This window comes from Euprymna scolopes, chromosome 46, assembly GCF_053919585.1.
Source record: "Euprymna scolopes isolate OS-2025 chromosome 46, ASM5391958v1, whole genome shotgun sequence".
NCBI lineage: Eukaryota > Metazoa > Mollusca > Cephalopoda > Sepiida > Sepiolidae > Euprymna > Euprymna scolopes.
This window is the reverse complement of record NC_136527.1, coordinates 25,061,930-25,079,294: the sequence shown is the minus strand read 5'-3', so window position 1 is coordinate 25,079,294 and position 17,365 is coordinate 25,061,930. Positions and strand designations below refer to the sequence as shown.

Below are 17,365 nucleotides of genomic sequence, written 5' to 3'. Positions count from 1 at the left end.
AAACCCTGACAAATAAAACTTTTTAATCCGGAATTAAATTAATGAAATTGCCTCAATTTAAAAAAATAAAGTTTATTTACGTTTTCGCTTTTCGAACAAGAGAAAGAGGTTAAGAAATGATTTAAAGCAAATGCTATGTCATATCGCTGGTGACTTGGATGGGCACGTTTACACGATCAGTTTGTTAATGTTTCCACGCCAACGGATTTAGATACGAGAGAAATGGGTAAATAGCTCAGTAAATGTATGGTATTTTAATTTGATAATAAATCAATTATTCCAAGCAGAAAGATTCATTCACATAAATATAAAACAGCCGCACAAAATATAACTGCTAGACAACTTACTATCTATGTCGAAGTTCTATATGTCTTATCAGTTTATAATTGTTGAATTTTTATCGATATCCTGATGCTGCAGTAAATGATCATCGGATGTTGTTCAACACTCTTGCTTTATCGTATGATTTGGAAGGAGAAAATGTCCTTAAAAATGTTCGCAAAAAATATAAAATTGTTATGACAAGCGTTCAGTACATAATGCCGTGGTCTAATTTCTCATGTAAGTAGAACAACGAAAATTGTCACAGTTATTAGTTTGTTTTCTAGATAAGAACATCATAGAGTTACACACTTCTCGCATCTTTTAAATCAGAATTCAAGCTGCATCCCCTGGCAAAGGCGTTTCTTTCAAAAACAATTTTCAGGCTTCAAAATGTGAAAATCAGATGGTGCAAGGTGAGGCAGGAATTCATAGACATCTGCACTTCTGATCTCAAACAATGTGTGTTGTGCATTGGAGTCATATATGGCCCTGGCTCTGGATTTTGATAGCTTTAGTATATTTTCTGAAAATTGAAGCGTAATAAAAAAATTGTGGATACCAGTTTAAGACACCTAGAGTTAATACTTCTTGAGTACAGTATGGTAATCAACGCGGTTTTGCTTTTGGAATGTTGTCAGCAACCTATGAATCCATCAGATAATTTCTACAGACCCTGCACTAGTCATGAGCTTTTAAGCGATCTGATAGATGGAGGGCAAAAAGACCAAGGTGCTACTGTTACAGATTTCATGACATATTGGAATTCACAATGTCAACGTTTTAGAAGAATATGATGTGACATGGTTTCTTTTGATTTCATCAAGTTTTCTATAGTGTATCCTGTGGTGTGCCTGATTACAAAAAGAGAACTGATCACTGCATGACACTTGACAGCCTCCATTTCACACTTAACTAATTTCAAACACTTGTAAATCAGGAACAACTAGTTTAGAGTTGAACTTTGTCACATGATCCACAGAGACATAAATCATTTCATATGCAACATTTCTACTAGATCAGACAAACGGAAATGGGTCAGGATCATTACTTATTGAACGTCAATCGTATCTAAAAAATCTTGCACGATAAAGTTTTGTATTAAAATAACAATGATAAAAGGTTAGAACATGAATTAGATATTTAAACATGAAAACTTAATATAAAATAGACGTTTTATTGAAATATATTAAATTTAAAAATAAAAACTGTTAAGATATGACCTCAGTTCTTTTTGGGTGGTTTTAAAGATTTACACGAGAATGTTTTTAAAAGTGTCAAATCTATCTGATAAATAGTTACACTTTAGTTAGTCTGAAGAGGTCCTCCTGGAACTTACACATAATTTTATTAGAATATATAGATATTTATAGACAGTTATTATCCATGTTATGGCTTCATTGCAAAAGTTTGTTTTTCTAAAAATTGTATGTAAATATTTCTAAACCAGTTAGTAGTATATTTCAGACAAACGGAAGTAGGCCATTACTTATTGGACGCTCTTCATATTTAAAAAATCTTGCACAATAAAAATTTGTATGAAAATAACAATGATAAAAGGCTAAAACATGAAGTAGATATTTAAACATGAAAACTCGATATAAAATAGTCGTTTTATTGAAATATATTAAATTTTAAAAAAGTACAAAACTGTTAAGACATGACCTCAGTTCTTTTGTGTGATTTTTGAGATTTACATGTTCTGGAGTATTTTTAAATCGTTTGAGTGATTTCCGTAGCAGACTTGTTTCCTAATTCTGCCATATTTGTAAAACAGTCTTGATTAAAATGTTTGGTAACTTGCGTAAACGAGGTTGTTCTTCTGGCTCGTTTCATAAGGTTGCAATACAATGTTGAGATATGGATATTGGAAGATTATCAGATACTGTTTCTTGTATGTGTTTTCATATGATGCATCAAATCTTACATCTGTGCAAAAAATTTTAATTTTCTTAACTTTTTAGCATCCATGCTATAAATTTTACCTCCCTTCAAAAGAAGAACCATATACTAAACAAGAATGTGTTTTTCTCTCTGTTTTAATTTTCTTATCACTTTGTTTTTGATGGGGATGGAGCATTCTACTGGATGCCAAACATTCTCCTATTAATTTAGTTGCTCCAACCGAAACTTCTTTTTAAGATTCTTACCGTCCCTTCAAGTGCTATTGTTTGTATTTATTTTTCATATGGTTCACTGAGTATATTCGCAAGATAGTTATTGAAATATTTTTCATTAGCCTGAGGTATGATTGCTACATTCGTAAGATTCCAGTTTCTTTTTATGTCGTACAAAAGTCATTGATATTTTATTATTTTCTTCCTCTCTGCTCTGTTATGGCCAGCATCATTAGAAATGATTACTTCATGTAGGCTTGCCATATTCTCCTTCTTGTCCCACATCACTATGTCTGGCTTAATAACCAAATTTTCTAGGTATATAGCTGTAGGAATTCCGTATGACTGATTTCCAACTGTTCTATACATATACTCAAGATTTGCTACTACATTGGATATTAAGGTTTTTAGTTTTTCTAGTGGAGATATTTTTGTCCTGTATGTGTTGTCTTATGACTCAACAAAGTTTACTTACATGCAAAAGAACCACATACTTCACAAGAATGTGGGTTCTCTCCCCTATATGTTGTCATATGATTCTCCTGTATGTGTTTTCATATGAGTCAATAAATTTGACTTAGTTGCAATAGAAGAACCACATACATCACAGGATTATGGTTTCTCTCTTTCTTTTCATTTTTCTTAACCTTTTTCTTCTAGGGGATGGGATGTTCAAGCAGATGTCTGACATTTACCCCTATTTTAGTGAGTCCAACCAAGAGATCTTTTCAGGATTCCAGCCGTCCCTTTCAGTGCAATCGTTTGTATTTCACTTGCACTTGGTTCACCGGGTATGTAGTCATAGTGAATGGTGTAGTTGTCATTCCCAACTGTTCGTTCGGGTATATGTTCCCAGGATTTTTTACTACACTGAATGTTGAGTTTCTTAAATATCTTCCAATGAAGGTATTTGCAAACTCCGTTATGGCGATCTGTACATTAACCATCTCCAAGTAGGACTTTGCAACTAGAAATCAGGAGGCTCACACTCTCAACCTCAGTGCTACAGAACCTGCATTTATTATTGTTGCTTAGACCACTCATCTTTTTGAAGGCGTTTTTCATGAGGCCCTGGTCTTGTGCAGCCAATATAAACCTCTCTTGGTCGTAATGGAAGGATCCTCTTTTGAGCCAGTCCAGGGAACCATCCCTATCGATATATTCTTGGGATAGTTCAGTCGGTAGGTATTTTGCCCGTTTATGGTTGGTCTATTCTTCTGTTTTAACACTATGGAACTGGCTAGTGTATTTTTTCCGACTTTTTTGGGCTATGTCAGTGGCAGGCTTGTTTGGGTTCTTAGCATCATTTGTAAGGCAATCCTTTCCTAAATGAGTGGCAAGTTGTGCTATAGATGTTGTACTACTTGCTCGGTTCTCATAATGGTCTTTAATTTTCATTAGCTTGGGGTTACAGGAACTTATTATGTACTGACCTATGCTGACGATTGTGGCTCTGTGATGATGATTGACTTCCGAGAGTCCCATATCTCCTTCTCGCCTGGGTAGGTACAAACGAGGCATGCACTGATTTCGATAAAGAACTCGGTACAAGGTGAACATTTTCTTTGTTTTTGTGTCAAGTTAATTTATGTGTTTCTGAGGCCAGTCAATAATGCCAAAACTATATGTTAGTACTGGCATGGCAAGTTGGTTAATTGCCGTAACTTTGTTCTTGTTTGTGATTTCAGTTTTGCAGATTTTTCTTACCCGGCGTAAATATTCTTGGCTTAGTTTCTCTCTCATCTTGGAATGCTGGATGGGCTCAGTTTCATCAATGCCGAATTATTTGTATGTTTCCTGTTCATCCAGTTCTCTGATTACACTATTTTCATCATGCTGTATATTTTCAGTAGATATCTTCTTCCCAGCTTTCAGAGTACACTCAGCACACTTATCCAGCCCGAGCGTCATTTTGATGTCATTAGAAAAAGTGTGGACAATTTTTAGTAGATGATCTAAATCCTTATCAGAGCTAGCATACAGCTTAAGATCATCCATGAAAAATAAATGGTTTATTACCTTGGTGGATTCTCTTTGGTGGCTGTAGCTTAGATTATAAGCACCTTGGTAGTTCTTTAGAAGCTTACTTAGAGGATCAATTGCCAAGCAAACTAGTAGAGAAGATAAACTGTCTCCTTGGAAGATTCCTTTTTTTATTCTTATATTTGGAATGGATATCCTTCCCCCGCTATGGTTTAAGGTAATGGATGTTTGCCACTCCTTCATTTGGGCAGCTATAATTTCTCGTATACTCGGTTGGATCTTGTATAATTCGAGACATTTTACTATCCACGAGTGGGGTACACTATCAAATGCTTTCTGATAATCTATCCATGCCATATTTAGATTTTTTTTCTTTTCCTGCAATCTTCAAAAATGGTCTTATTGGTGAGCAATTGATCTTTGGTGCCCAGGCAGTTTTTCCTTGTATCGCCTTTTAATAGCCATGATGGTGTTGCTTCGTAATCTTTCAACATTCTGGTGAAAAAAATCTGCTATAATGATCGTGGAATGCTGTTAGCAATTTTAACCAGAATGTAGATATGTTGTTTATGCCAGGTTTCTTCTGATTTGAAGCTCGTGCTAGCTTTGATCTTATTTTATCTGGCGTTATTCCTGGCTCTGGCATTTCTCTTTTATTTTTATTTGCATTGATAATATCCCCGATCCACTGGGCCTCTCCGTTATGTACTTCCTCTTTTTCAAATAAGGGTCTCCAGTAATCGTCTAATTCCTTTTTACATGGGGGATCTTGGATTTTAATTTCTTCTCTTATTAGATTCCCGTAGAAGGTTCTAGGATTATTTGTAAAAAGCTTATTCCGTGTCTTTGCATTAATCTTTCTCTCCTGTATGTGTTGTCAAATGGCTCAACAAATTTGACTTCCGTGCAAAAGAAGAACCACATACATCACAAGAATGTGGCTTCTCTCCTGTATGTGTTTTCATATGATCTAACAAATTTGACTTCTGTACAAAAGAAGAACCACATACTTCACAAGAATGCGGTTTCTCTCCCGTGTGGGTTTTCATATGACGCAAAAAATTTGACTTCTGTGCAAAAGAAGAAGCACATACGTCACAAGAATGTGGTTTCTCTCCTGTATGTGTTTTACTATGATCCAACAGAGTTGACTTCTGTCCAAAAGAAGAACCACATACTTCACAATAATGTGGTTTCTCTCCCGTATGTGTTCTTATATGACTCAATAAATTTGATGTAGTTGCAAAAGAAGAACCACATACATCACAAGAATGTGGTTTCTCTCCTGTATGTGTTTTCATATGAGTCAACAAATGTGACTTCTGTGCAGAAGAATAACCACATACTTCACAAGAATGTGGTTTGAATCCCGTATGTGTTGTCATATGATCCCACAAATTTGACTTCCTTGCAAAAGAAGAACCACATACTTCACATAAATGTGGTTTCTGCCCTGTATGTGTTTTCAAATGACGCAACAAAGTTGACTTCCGTGCAAAAGAAGAACCACATATGTCACAAGAATGTGGTTTCTCTCCTGTATGTGTTTTCATATGATCCAACAAATGTGACTTCTGTACAAAAGAAGAACCACATACTTCACAAGAATGCAGTTTCTCTCCCGTGTTGGTTTTCATATGACGCAACAACTGTGACTTCTGTGCAAAAGAAGATCCACATATCTCACAAGAATGTGGTTTCTCTCCTGTATGTGTTTTAATATGATCCAACAAATGTGACTTCTGTACAAAAGAATAACCACATACTTCACAAGAATGTGGTTTCTCTCCCGTATGTGTTGTCATATGACTCAAGAAATTTGACTTATGTGCAAAAGAGGAACCACATACTTTACTTGAATGTGGTTTGTTAGACATGTTAGATATATTCCACAGAACGTATATGTAATGTAGTGTATGATGATAACCAGGTAGTATATTTTAGCTTTAGAAAATGTATGTCAATATATTTATAATTATTTTAAACCTTTTAAAATCACCAATGAAGCCATTAATTGCTTTCTTTTCTTTGCTGCAAATTCTGCAAATATAAAATAAATTAAAAGAATAATATTTCATGTGGTTAACTTGAATTTTTTGTTTACTTTTATTAAAAATATCCAAAACATCTATTACTAAGTGAATTCAAAACAGAAAATCAGTATAGTTTTATGCAATACTGGTCAGTCAACATAATTAATGTGTTTCTATTTTCAAATATTTAATTAAAAATCTTTACGTTTCTTCATTTTAGAGATGAGGATTGATTATTCATATTATTTTAATTCTTCAGAATACTGTTCTCATCTTGGGTGTTATTTTTACAAAGTTTCTATGTTACCTCCGATCTAATTCGGGTTTTTTCTTTTCAAACCTGGGAACCTTTCTAAGAAATTCTCAATGGGACGATTTATTTAGTACATGAGTGCAGCATGCTTTCGTGTTGTTAGTGATGACTGGGTAAAAAAAGCCTTATTAAAATTCTTCTTTCAATTTTATTGATGGTTTTTAAGTACTCTAACAATAGTAGCACGTGTCCTAGTACAAATTTTAGAACATTAGCAGAGAATCCTAGTACGAACTTATGAACATTTTGGTTTCTAGACATTATCGCTATACATATATATATATATATATATATATATATATATATATATATATATATAATGGCATAAAAACGTTCGCACTTATCATTTTTTCAAAAGCTGAAAATTTAAGCTAAATTGAATGTAACAGTTTTAAAAATCTATCTCATCTGTGTCATTTTTTATTCCTCTATAATTTTACCTGTTCACATTTGACTTTTAATTGAAGTATCCTAGTGTTCACGTCAATTTACAAAATTAACTTTAAATTGAGAAGGCATAAAGAAACTCTGCACTATGGAAATTTCTCGATTAGATATACCAGAAATGTAAAGATAAGTGAGCTCCTGACAGTCACTAAGAGGAAATCGAGGCATATGGACTCGATGTTACATTGTTTAACCTGGTACGACAACAGTTATGATTAGAGATGCTTTGTTGCCTAGAAGGTGATATTTTAAGCTGGTTTAAAGCTTATTTGTTTTCTTAAGACATTAATTACTTTTCACTGTTTTTCTCAATCTATATTTACTTCATCCTATAAGGGTCAATGGTTTCCTTTTTCCATCAATCTTTCCACATATTACAGCTTTTCATTGTTTTTCTAACCTTAGTGTTAGTGAATGACATGGCTCACATTTGTATTATGTTCCACATCTACATGGAATATCTTAGTCATGATTTTTCCATAAGCGACTGTACATGCACATGTTCCTGGAGAGTCGAATCACCCTTCAATACTCTCGTGTCTACCTCTCTAGTGGTTTCTCTCAAATTTTCCCCTCATTTTGATATGTATTGTTATCAGTACATATTGCTTTTGCTCGGTGTTGTAGGAAACAAACTATTACATTGTTTAGATTATATAGATTGTAAGAATTGACTGGCTACATATTTAAAAATATTAAGAAATATTTGGGTGTTATGAAAGTCTTTTAATGATGTTAACCCCACGTGGCATCATATGACTTGGAAAGTAAAAGAGACAAGAATTTAATTCCTTGTAATACGAGGGGTGTACAATAAGTAATACACCTGACCCACGTCCAGTTGTCTGATCTAGCTGAAATTTTGCATGTGCAATGATTTATATCTCTACGCGTTATGTGGCAAATTACAGCTCTGGACTAATTGTAATTTCCGTTTTACAGGTGTTTGAACTGAGTCAGGTGTGAAATGGAGCCTGTTAAATGCCGAGCAGTGATTCGGCTTTTTGTATTTGAAAGGACTCACACCACAGGAGACTTTTGATGAAATGAAAGAAACTTATGATGATAATGCCCCATCTTATGACCTTGTAAAACGCTGGCATTGTGAATTCAAACATGGTCGAAAGTCTGTGGAAACAGCTCCCAGACCTGGTCGCCCCTTCTGCTATTGATGAGGCATCTGTCTGTCAAGTTGAGGCTGCCATTTTGGAAGATCGGCGCATTACTATTCGCCAAATAGCCCAAGATGTCAAGATTAGTACAGGGTCTTTGGAAACTATCATTCATGACCATTTGCATATGCATAAGTTGTCTGCCAGATGGATTCCCAGGTTGCTCACACCATTCCAGAAGCTCGAGGATGAATTTGGAGATGTGCCAAGAAGATGAGTCAAAGTGTTTCAAAAGACTGATTACACAAGATTAAACCTGGGTTCATCACTATGATCCAGAGTCCAAAACCCAGTCAATGCAATGGAAGCACTTGGACTCACCACCTCCAAAGAAGGCAAACGTGCAGCCCTCCACTGGCAATGTCATGCTCATAGTCTTCTGAGATCAGGACAGAGTATTGATGGCAGATTTCCTGGCAAAGGATACCACAATTACAGGAGTCTTTTTTGCTTCATGTTTGAGGAAATTAAGGGAAGCTATCAAAATCAAGAGGCGGGGCAAGATCACCAAAGATACCCTCCTCCTGGAGGACAACACTCTGGTCCACAACTCGCATGTCGCCAGATCAGAAGCACAGGCGTGTGGTTATGAAATCCTCCCCCTTCCTGTCCACTCTCCTTACCTTGCACCCTCCGACTTTCACCTCTTCCCAGCCATGAAGTTGTTTTTGAAAGGAAACCGTTTGCCAGATGATGCAGCCTTGATTTCTGAAGTCACTTTGTGGTTGGAGAACTAACCTTGGGTGTTCTACAAAAACGGCCTCCAGAGCTGCATCAAACTATGGGAGAAATGCATAACTCTGTGTTTCCTATGTAGAGAAAGACTAATAACTGTGCCAAGTTTCGTTGCTATACTCCCATGGGAAGTGGGGCAGGGGCATTACTTATTGCACACCCCTCGTAGCATGATGGTGCACACATGCAAATGCATGCATGACAGCTGGTAGCAAATGCACAGGACGATGAGGTTAGTTTGTCATAATTGATATTGGCAGTGGTGTAAGGTCAACTACTTGACAGACAGAGCTGTCGAGGGTGAACTCAAAAAGCAGGTCATATATAGTCGATGACAGCAGAACATACATTTCATTGGCTGAAGGTTTTCACCAGTTATTCCAACAAATATTAATGGAACCTGAACGAACTGTAAACATATGACAAAGAAGGGTCCAGTGAAGTTGAGAAAAACAAAAACTAAAGCAATATCTTACATTCCATTTTTTAACCTCCTATTTCTGCTTAAAAGCAACAAATATATATGCATATATGAGATGTGCATAATATAATAAAAATCAGATATAGTTTAAGCTAAAAATATTTTAAGCTAAGTGTTTTCTCTCTTTCGTGTATATTAATAAAAAAAATGTTGAGTTGTTTTATTTTCTTGTTCTTTCGTCAGTAGCATACTATTGCTATAATAAAGCAGCAGCTATTTTAAAATTTTGTGCAGGGACTGACTTCAAAATTGAAAAAATCAGTAGGGTAGGTTAAAATGGATACAGGGCTATATGCAAAAGATAGATTAGCAGAAGGCGCTTATAGTGGGATAGACTGGAGAAGCAGACAAGTCAGAAAACAGGTACTGGGATTTTTTAGATGGTTTAATAAATAGGAGAGTGAAGATGGTTGTGATGAGACACAAGACACAAGATCTACAAGCGGCTTATAAGAAAGATATAGCAGAAATTAAATGGAAAATCTTGCTTGACGCAAACTAGGAGTATGAAGATGGAGGTATGTCACACGAGACGGCAGATTCTAGTTGAGGCTATGAGTTTAGCTAGTCGCCCAACATATGGCGACAGACATAAAAGAGGAAACAAAGTAGAGAGAAAAGGACTAGAATTTAAAACGAAAGGAAAAATCTTGGTAGAATTGATTAGAATTGAGGGAAATTATAGAGGAACAGAAGTGTCAGTAATAAATATGTGATACTAAACCATTAGTGGCTTAAGAAAAATGAGGTGAGGATGTATTTCGGTTTAGGAGTGATAAGAATACTTGACGAGTATATAGCTCTGGAAGATGATATCCATATTTAATCAATAGTTAGGTCAGCACAGAAAATTATTTTAAAACACCAGCATCTGCAGACATGCATGATTTTTATGGGTTTAGAAATTGTTATAAGTTTCTATTACTTATAATGAACAACACCAACCAATCACCTTGAGAAAAGGTTGCCAAATAGCTAAGTGGCTTTTAACATTATTATGATTATTATGATTGATGAACAAAAGAATTAAATCGCCGAGAGGGTAGACAGTCAGCTTAAAAATGGAGCTCGCAGATATTGTTATACTGGCTTATCCCAATACTGAGAAAGACTACAAACTGTACACATATCAGAGGCAGTATAGTGGTTGAAAAAACAATTTGTTCTTATTCCATAAACTTAGTGATATGCAGACAAGATGGTCGACAATAGAAAAAGAAGCATACACGATCCACTTAATAATTACATGATACACTATACCCTTAATAAGTTGAATAAATATTTTCATAGTATGAAGGTCACCATCTATAAAAATTACATACCTCTAGAATATTTATTCAATATTAATATTAAACTCGCCTATACAGAATAGAAAAAATACAGAGGTGAGCTTTGAAGGAGAAGAAAAATGTTTGTGTGGATCTTTTGTTATGCATCGTTGATTTGAGCAGAGACAATGACGTTCCCTATTAGAAATAGATGGTAGGAATTACTCGGTAAATAAGAAGGTTAAAGGCTCATTAGTATCGCATAAACATCATACGTTATTGGGTTTTGATTTAGAGAACAAGAGGCAAGTAAGGAAATTTATAGATTTAAAGATGAAGATGAAGAAACAAAAACGTTTATGCTGATGAACGAGATAATGTATTACTTATTGCAACCCGATGACAAACAATTGTGAAGGTTATATGTACCACAGCATATGGTCATTATATATATATATATATATATATATATATATATATATATATATATATATATATATATATAATTTACATTATTCAAGCAACAAATATTTGTGTGGATCTTTTGTTATGCACCATGGATTTGAGCAGAGACAATGACGTTCCCTGGTAGAAATCAATAGTAGGAATTACTCGGTATGTGCGATACATTTTGATTCACTAGAATTTGCGTCATATAAGAAGGTAAAAGACTCATCAGTATCGCCCGAACATCATACGTTATGTTTGAGTTTTGATTTAATTAGGGAACAAGAGGCAGATGAGGAGATTTTTAGATTTAAAGATGCAGATGAAGAACGGTAAATTGTCTAAAATGGAATAAAAACGTTGATGGTGATGACCGAGATTCTGTATTACTTCTTGCAGACGATGAACAATTATGAACAATTATATGTACTGCAGCATATGGTCACAATATATATATATATATATATATATATATATATATATATATATATATATGTATATATATATATATATATATATATATATATAAATTACATTATATAAGTAAAAATATTTCTGACAATGTTTATTAAGGAGGTGAATGAATACGTAAGCAAATGTATTCCATGCCAAAATAGAAATATAAGCAAGCAATAACCTTGAATGCAGGAATACAATCTGCTTCTTTTTTTCCTTTTGCAAAAAAAAAAAAATACTTCCGCCCCTTACTTTACAGTTTTGCATAACCAATACACAATTTTGGCATTGGATATTTCTGGCCCCTACCTTACAGTTTTGCATAACCAGTACATAGTGATGTTCATCGATATGTACAGTGGTTGTTTGGAAATTTTTACAATCTCTTACAAACTAACGTCAAAGTAGAACGTTTTAGAGAAAAGTTGGGAACAATAAACTCTCATGGGATATATACATAAAGTAAATGTTGGCGGCTGTCAGATTCAATGTGAGTGAAATGACGAACTCCTCACCATGATCAATAGATATATGATCTTGACATTACATAATATATTAATGCCTTGTAAAGTATACTAGGGTGATGAGCAACACAAGATCGCTCTACAAGAGATGCATTAATCTTTTATATTGGTAAGGAACAACATTATGAAAGCTAAGAAAAACTGATAGAGAATTCAAATGCGAAAACAAAGTTCATAGATTTTCAGATTGGAGAAAATACAGTCGCGTCTCATATTAAAGATCGCCAATCAAGGAACGTGAACGACCGTTAAGAAAGGCTGCATTGGCTGCTCTAAGTCGGATAGTGATTCATCATGAAACAAGCTGATATGCCAATATGGAGGAGTGATATCAATGGGAAAGGCTGGATGAGGAATCTAACATAACATTGATGGAGAGGAAAGTCATGACATATAGTATAATGACTAAACTTGGAAATAGTTTGGATGTGAGTTATTCCCTATTTGCATCACTCGCAGATGCCAAAGACAAAATTACGATTTGTTCAGAAAGTTCTAAAGTAGGTTCGAAGTTTAGAGTTGGGGAAGAGGAACAAGTGAGAGAAAATACTTTAGTTTGGGTAAGGTCTATATTCTGTTTTTAAAAGACTATTCCTTTTCAGGGTTCATTTCATTCAGGATACTTTTGGAGGTGATTACAGCTAACGACTTCGACAGAGTATGCAAAGCGTTAAGAATGAGTAAAAAACAAAACTATAAATTTTATTATTAACTTGAGCAGTATGCACACATGGTAGTCATCCAGTGTCATCTACCAATGTTAATTTTAAATTACCGTGTGGTTACCATCAGATGGTTTCCACCATGCATCAGGTGTTCCCAATATTAAGACATTTAACAAACGAAAAACAAAACATATTATTCATGATCAATGGGCCAGGTTGTCAGAATTGAGATTTTCAGTAGTGAAAGCTCAACTATTTGATATACAGAGGAAAAAAGCAGAAGAAAAGAGAAGCTTACAGTCAGCTCAAAATCACAATCATACATGTGTGGCTTCATCCATCCACCTTCCAATCCACACTCTCTTTCTTTAGCATATGAGGGAGTAAAGAAACAGAAAATAAGTTTTTATATTTTTATATAAAAACGAAATGTACAATTTTTTTCTGGCTGATGAAAAATATACTGTGCAATGTATGAAAATGATAAGGGTTTACTGTTATACGAGCTGACCTGAGTGTTATTGAGTTGGTTACGAATATCAATAGAATATCGCATAGAAAATTGACCCATTTTAACAATGATTATATCACGCTAGGACTGACCACCAATATATATAATGGGTGTCAATTTTAAAGTTTTGTAAAAGTAGTCATGTATTTTAATTAGAACCGAAGAGAATTGGTCAATTTGCATTTTTGATTGCATATTCTTAATTTTCTCTCCTTTTCTTGTTCTTTCTTTTTGAAGAAAGCTATTAACCTATGCATAAAGTTGGCTGTGAACAGAGGGAGGAAAGACAAATATTTTTTGTTAGTTTCTCATGATTTGAGGGGAATTTTGTTTTGTGGGGAGGAAACCAGATACCATTTTGATTATTTTACACATGTCAGAAAATGATCAGTTTCTTCTTATGCTAATCTGAGAAATGATGTCTTTTTAGTACATTTTTTTTTCAAAAATAGAAACAGTCTGCATTGCATAAGTGACTGTCAACCATTTTAGGCTTTCTTTCTTTCTTTCCTTTCTTTTTTGTTACATGACCAATCCTATGAAGCACACACACACATGCTAGTCAAGTAAGTTACGATTTTCCATACACAAATTCAGAACATCTATATGTGGAGACTTCAATGTTCACAACGTGGAATGGTTGGCCAACTCAGACAAGACCGATGATGAGGGGAGGTTCTGTCATGATTTCTCCATTGGTTATGATCTCACTCAGATTGTTCACGAACCCAGGAATATATTTGGCTGTGATGATTTTGTCAGAAAATGATCAGCTTCTTCTCATACTAATCTGAGAAATGATGTCTTTTTAGTACATTTTTTAAAAAAATAGAAATAGTCTGCATTGCACAAGTGACCATCAACCATTTTAGGTTTTCTTTCTTTCTTTTTTTTTTGTTACATGATCAATCCTTTGAAGCATACAAACATGCTAGCCAAGTAAGTCAGAACATCTACTTATGAATTCCCGATTTATAATAACTTCTTTTACATCTATCACAGTTAATATCCCCAAATACAAAATAATTTAATTTTATATCATGTTAACTTTTCAAAACAGAATTAAAATTAAAGGGTCATATCACAATCAACTAAGTAGTAATGGAATCTCTATTATTGAGAGGAAAAACAAAACAAGTTTTCGACATGTAAAAAAATACATTTTTTTTTACACAGTGATCACCACTTATCAAGGCCCAGAAGCCACTCAGGGATAAGGGTTATTGCAAGTACATTACATTAGTGTGGAGATTTGATGAAGTGTTTACTTAAGGGGGCGGTTCATTAGGAATTTGTTAACATTGGACTTGAAGACATCCAAGTTGTAGTCTGGTGGGAAGCAGACAGATGGAACAGAGTTCCACAGACGTGCAGTTCTAAGAAAGAAGCTTTGTTCATGGAATCCGCATTTTGATTTAGGCACAGATATAGAGTGGGGGAAATTTTTCACAGTGGATTCAGCTAGACGGGTGTTTTTCGTGAAAGATTGGCGAGGGGGGACCAGAGATTGGAGTTCAGACGATCACCTGCCATGGAAATAACGACAAAACAAGGATAGGCTCGCAACGTCTCTTCTGTGGGAGAGAGGTTGCAGGGTAGAGAAAAGGGCATCCCCCACTAAGCCACACAATCTATTTTGTACTCTCTCAAAGCAGGATAGGCTGTTTTTAGCAGCTCCTGCCCAGATATGGCAACAGTATTCCATCCTTGGACGTACTTGGCTTTTATATGTAAAAAAAAAATATTGTGATTTGTTCGTACCATTTGGATTATTTGGACTATTGTTCTCATCTTAATTTTTACAATGCTTTCACAATAAATAACACTCAAGATGAGAACGGTAGTCTTAATAATCTAAATAATACAAAGAATCATTCCTCATCTAAAAAATTCAGAACCGTAATATTTTAATTTGATTAAAAATCATGATTATTTTTTAATTTAGTCAAAGTTATTTGTAAGGTTTGTTGAATGTATTTTTTAGAAAAGTTAAAAACACAACATAAGTTTCTTTAGTTATCAGCATTCTCTAAACAAACGAACAGAAAATTTGATAACTGCATTTCCAAATAAATTAACAGAAAGACTCTTTGGTACACTTACGTGTGTAAACAGTTATACATCGATCCCTCAGATTGAAACCACTAGACGAGAATACAAACATTTAATTAAAGAAAGGAGAAAACGACTACATATCAAAAAGGCTAAAAAAAGGCTAAATTCGCAAAATTGGCTGAAAAAGTCGATGTTTCCAAAATGGGGGATCGATTTACTAGAACTTTGTATTAGAAACAGAGCACAACTTAAAAATTGTAAATACTGAAATTTTCTTGAAAATCTGGTAGATTAGTGATAAGTGCACATGAGCATACCACTTACATGCATGCGCCGAGCATTTTTTTATACTTGAAACTAGTGAGAATCATTTAAAATATCTCACCACCCCCCACGCAAATGTTTCACGATTACAACTTTTATAATTTTTCGAGGGTACTGAAAGCGAATATTTGCTTTAATAGTAATGTAAAGAAATAGTTTTCATGATATGAAAAAATGTACTTTTTTAAAAAGTGCGGTATCACTTTTCATTATTAATTTAGCATAAAATGAGCACCCACTTTAGTCAGTCGAGCTAAGAGTTTTTTCTAATTTTATCTTCCAATAAAGCCGTAGGCGATTAAAGAACAGAAAAAAGAGAAAAATTTGTATACAGATACGTGTCATTCCTTATGTTATCAGTGGTGACCACTTCTGTATATGCAAGCATATACATATTTCTACCGCTAAGTAGTTTTCTGATTATTAAACAGTGTAATTCCTTATGTTATCCATGGTGGGCAATTCTTTACATTGTATAATATTTGGAAAACGACTTGTTTGTGACAAAGTTTAATGGGATATTCGTTTTCAGCATACAAAAAAACTATAGAAATCGTCATGTGTTAAGGTCGAAAGTAAATAACAATCTACCAAAACAGTTTTCAAGCAGCTCCCCCCCCCAATTACTACCGTGTGGCCTAAAAGTGGGTGCTCATTTGTTGCTAGTGCACTTATTGACCCGCGCTATTTTTAAAATATTATATTCAAGTTTAATTAAAGTTTTATTATATCTTCTTTATTATTAAATTGCATTAATTCAGAATAGGTACAAAACACCCTCCTCTCCCCATGTTAAGAATGGCTTTCTAAAACTAACATTATTTCAGCATGGATCAATAAGTGCACTAGTACCGCTCATTTTACATTAAATTTATGTAAAATAAAGTGATCCCCACTTTTGGAAAAAGTAATTTCCTCATATCATGAAATCTAATTCTCTGCGTCACTTTTGAAGGATATATTCGTTTTCAGCACATCCGAAAAATTATAAAAGTTTTCATTGTAAAGATATATATATATATATATATATATATATATATATATATATATATATATATATATATATATATATATATATATATATATTGCTTTACGTCAGATTCTAGGCATTGATTGTTATTTTTTTATGTTTAAGTATTGAAAATAAAATAATAGATTAATGATAATAATCCATTGGGAAAATTGAAAAAAAGATGAAAACAAAAATCATTAAACAATGAAAAACATTTAAGATTTATAGCTTTTTTTGTTTTTTTCCTTTAGTAAACAAAAAAACATTAGTTAAAAATATTTTCTTTCGTAAACGATAGAGAAGTTGTTTTGCTTTTTTACATTTAAGTCAATATTGAAAATTCATGTAGTAATACTTACGTTTTTGTTTTATAATCTGCTTTCGATTAACTTTATCTGCTTTTATAAAGGAAACGATTTTTCAAATGTGATTGGCTTTACAAGCTCAACTTAACATTCAAGATGACGAACGGAAGAACAAGTTCGCAGAAAACAAAATTAA

General features: G+C 33.9%; 1 protein-coding gene across 1 annotated transcript; it reads right to left on the bottom strand.

The window, feature by feature from the left end:
- Window positions 1–1,486: 1,486 nt before the first annotated feature.
- LOC145270642 (uncharacterized) lies at window positions 1,487–17,325 on the bottom strand. The gene is made up of 2 exons (XM_080126258.1): window positions 17,224–17,325; window positions 1,487–6,461 (listed from the first exon to the last, which is right to left on the bottom strand). The coding sequence occupies exon 2, from the start codon at window positions 6,296–6,298 to the stop codon at window positions 5,273–5,275; it is 1,026 nt and encodes a 341-aa protein (XP_079982384.1). The 5' UTR covers window positions 6,299–6,461; window positions 17,224–17,325; the 3' UTR covers window positions 1,487–5,272.
- Between the last annotated feature and the right edge of the window lie 40 nt (window positions 17,326–17,365).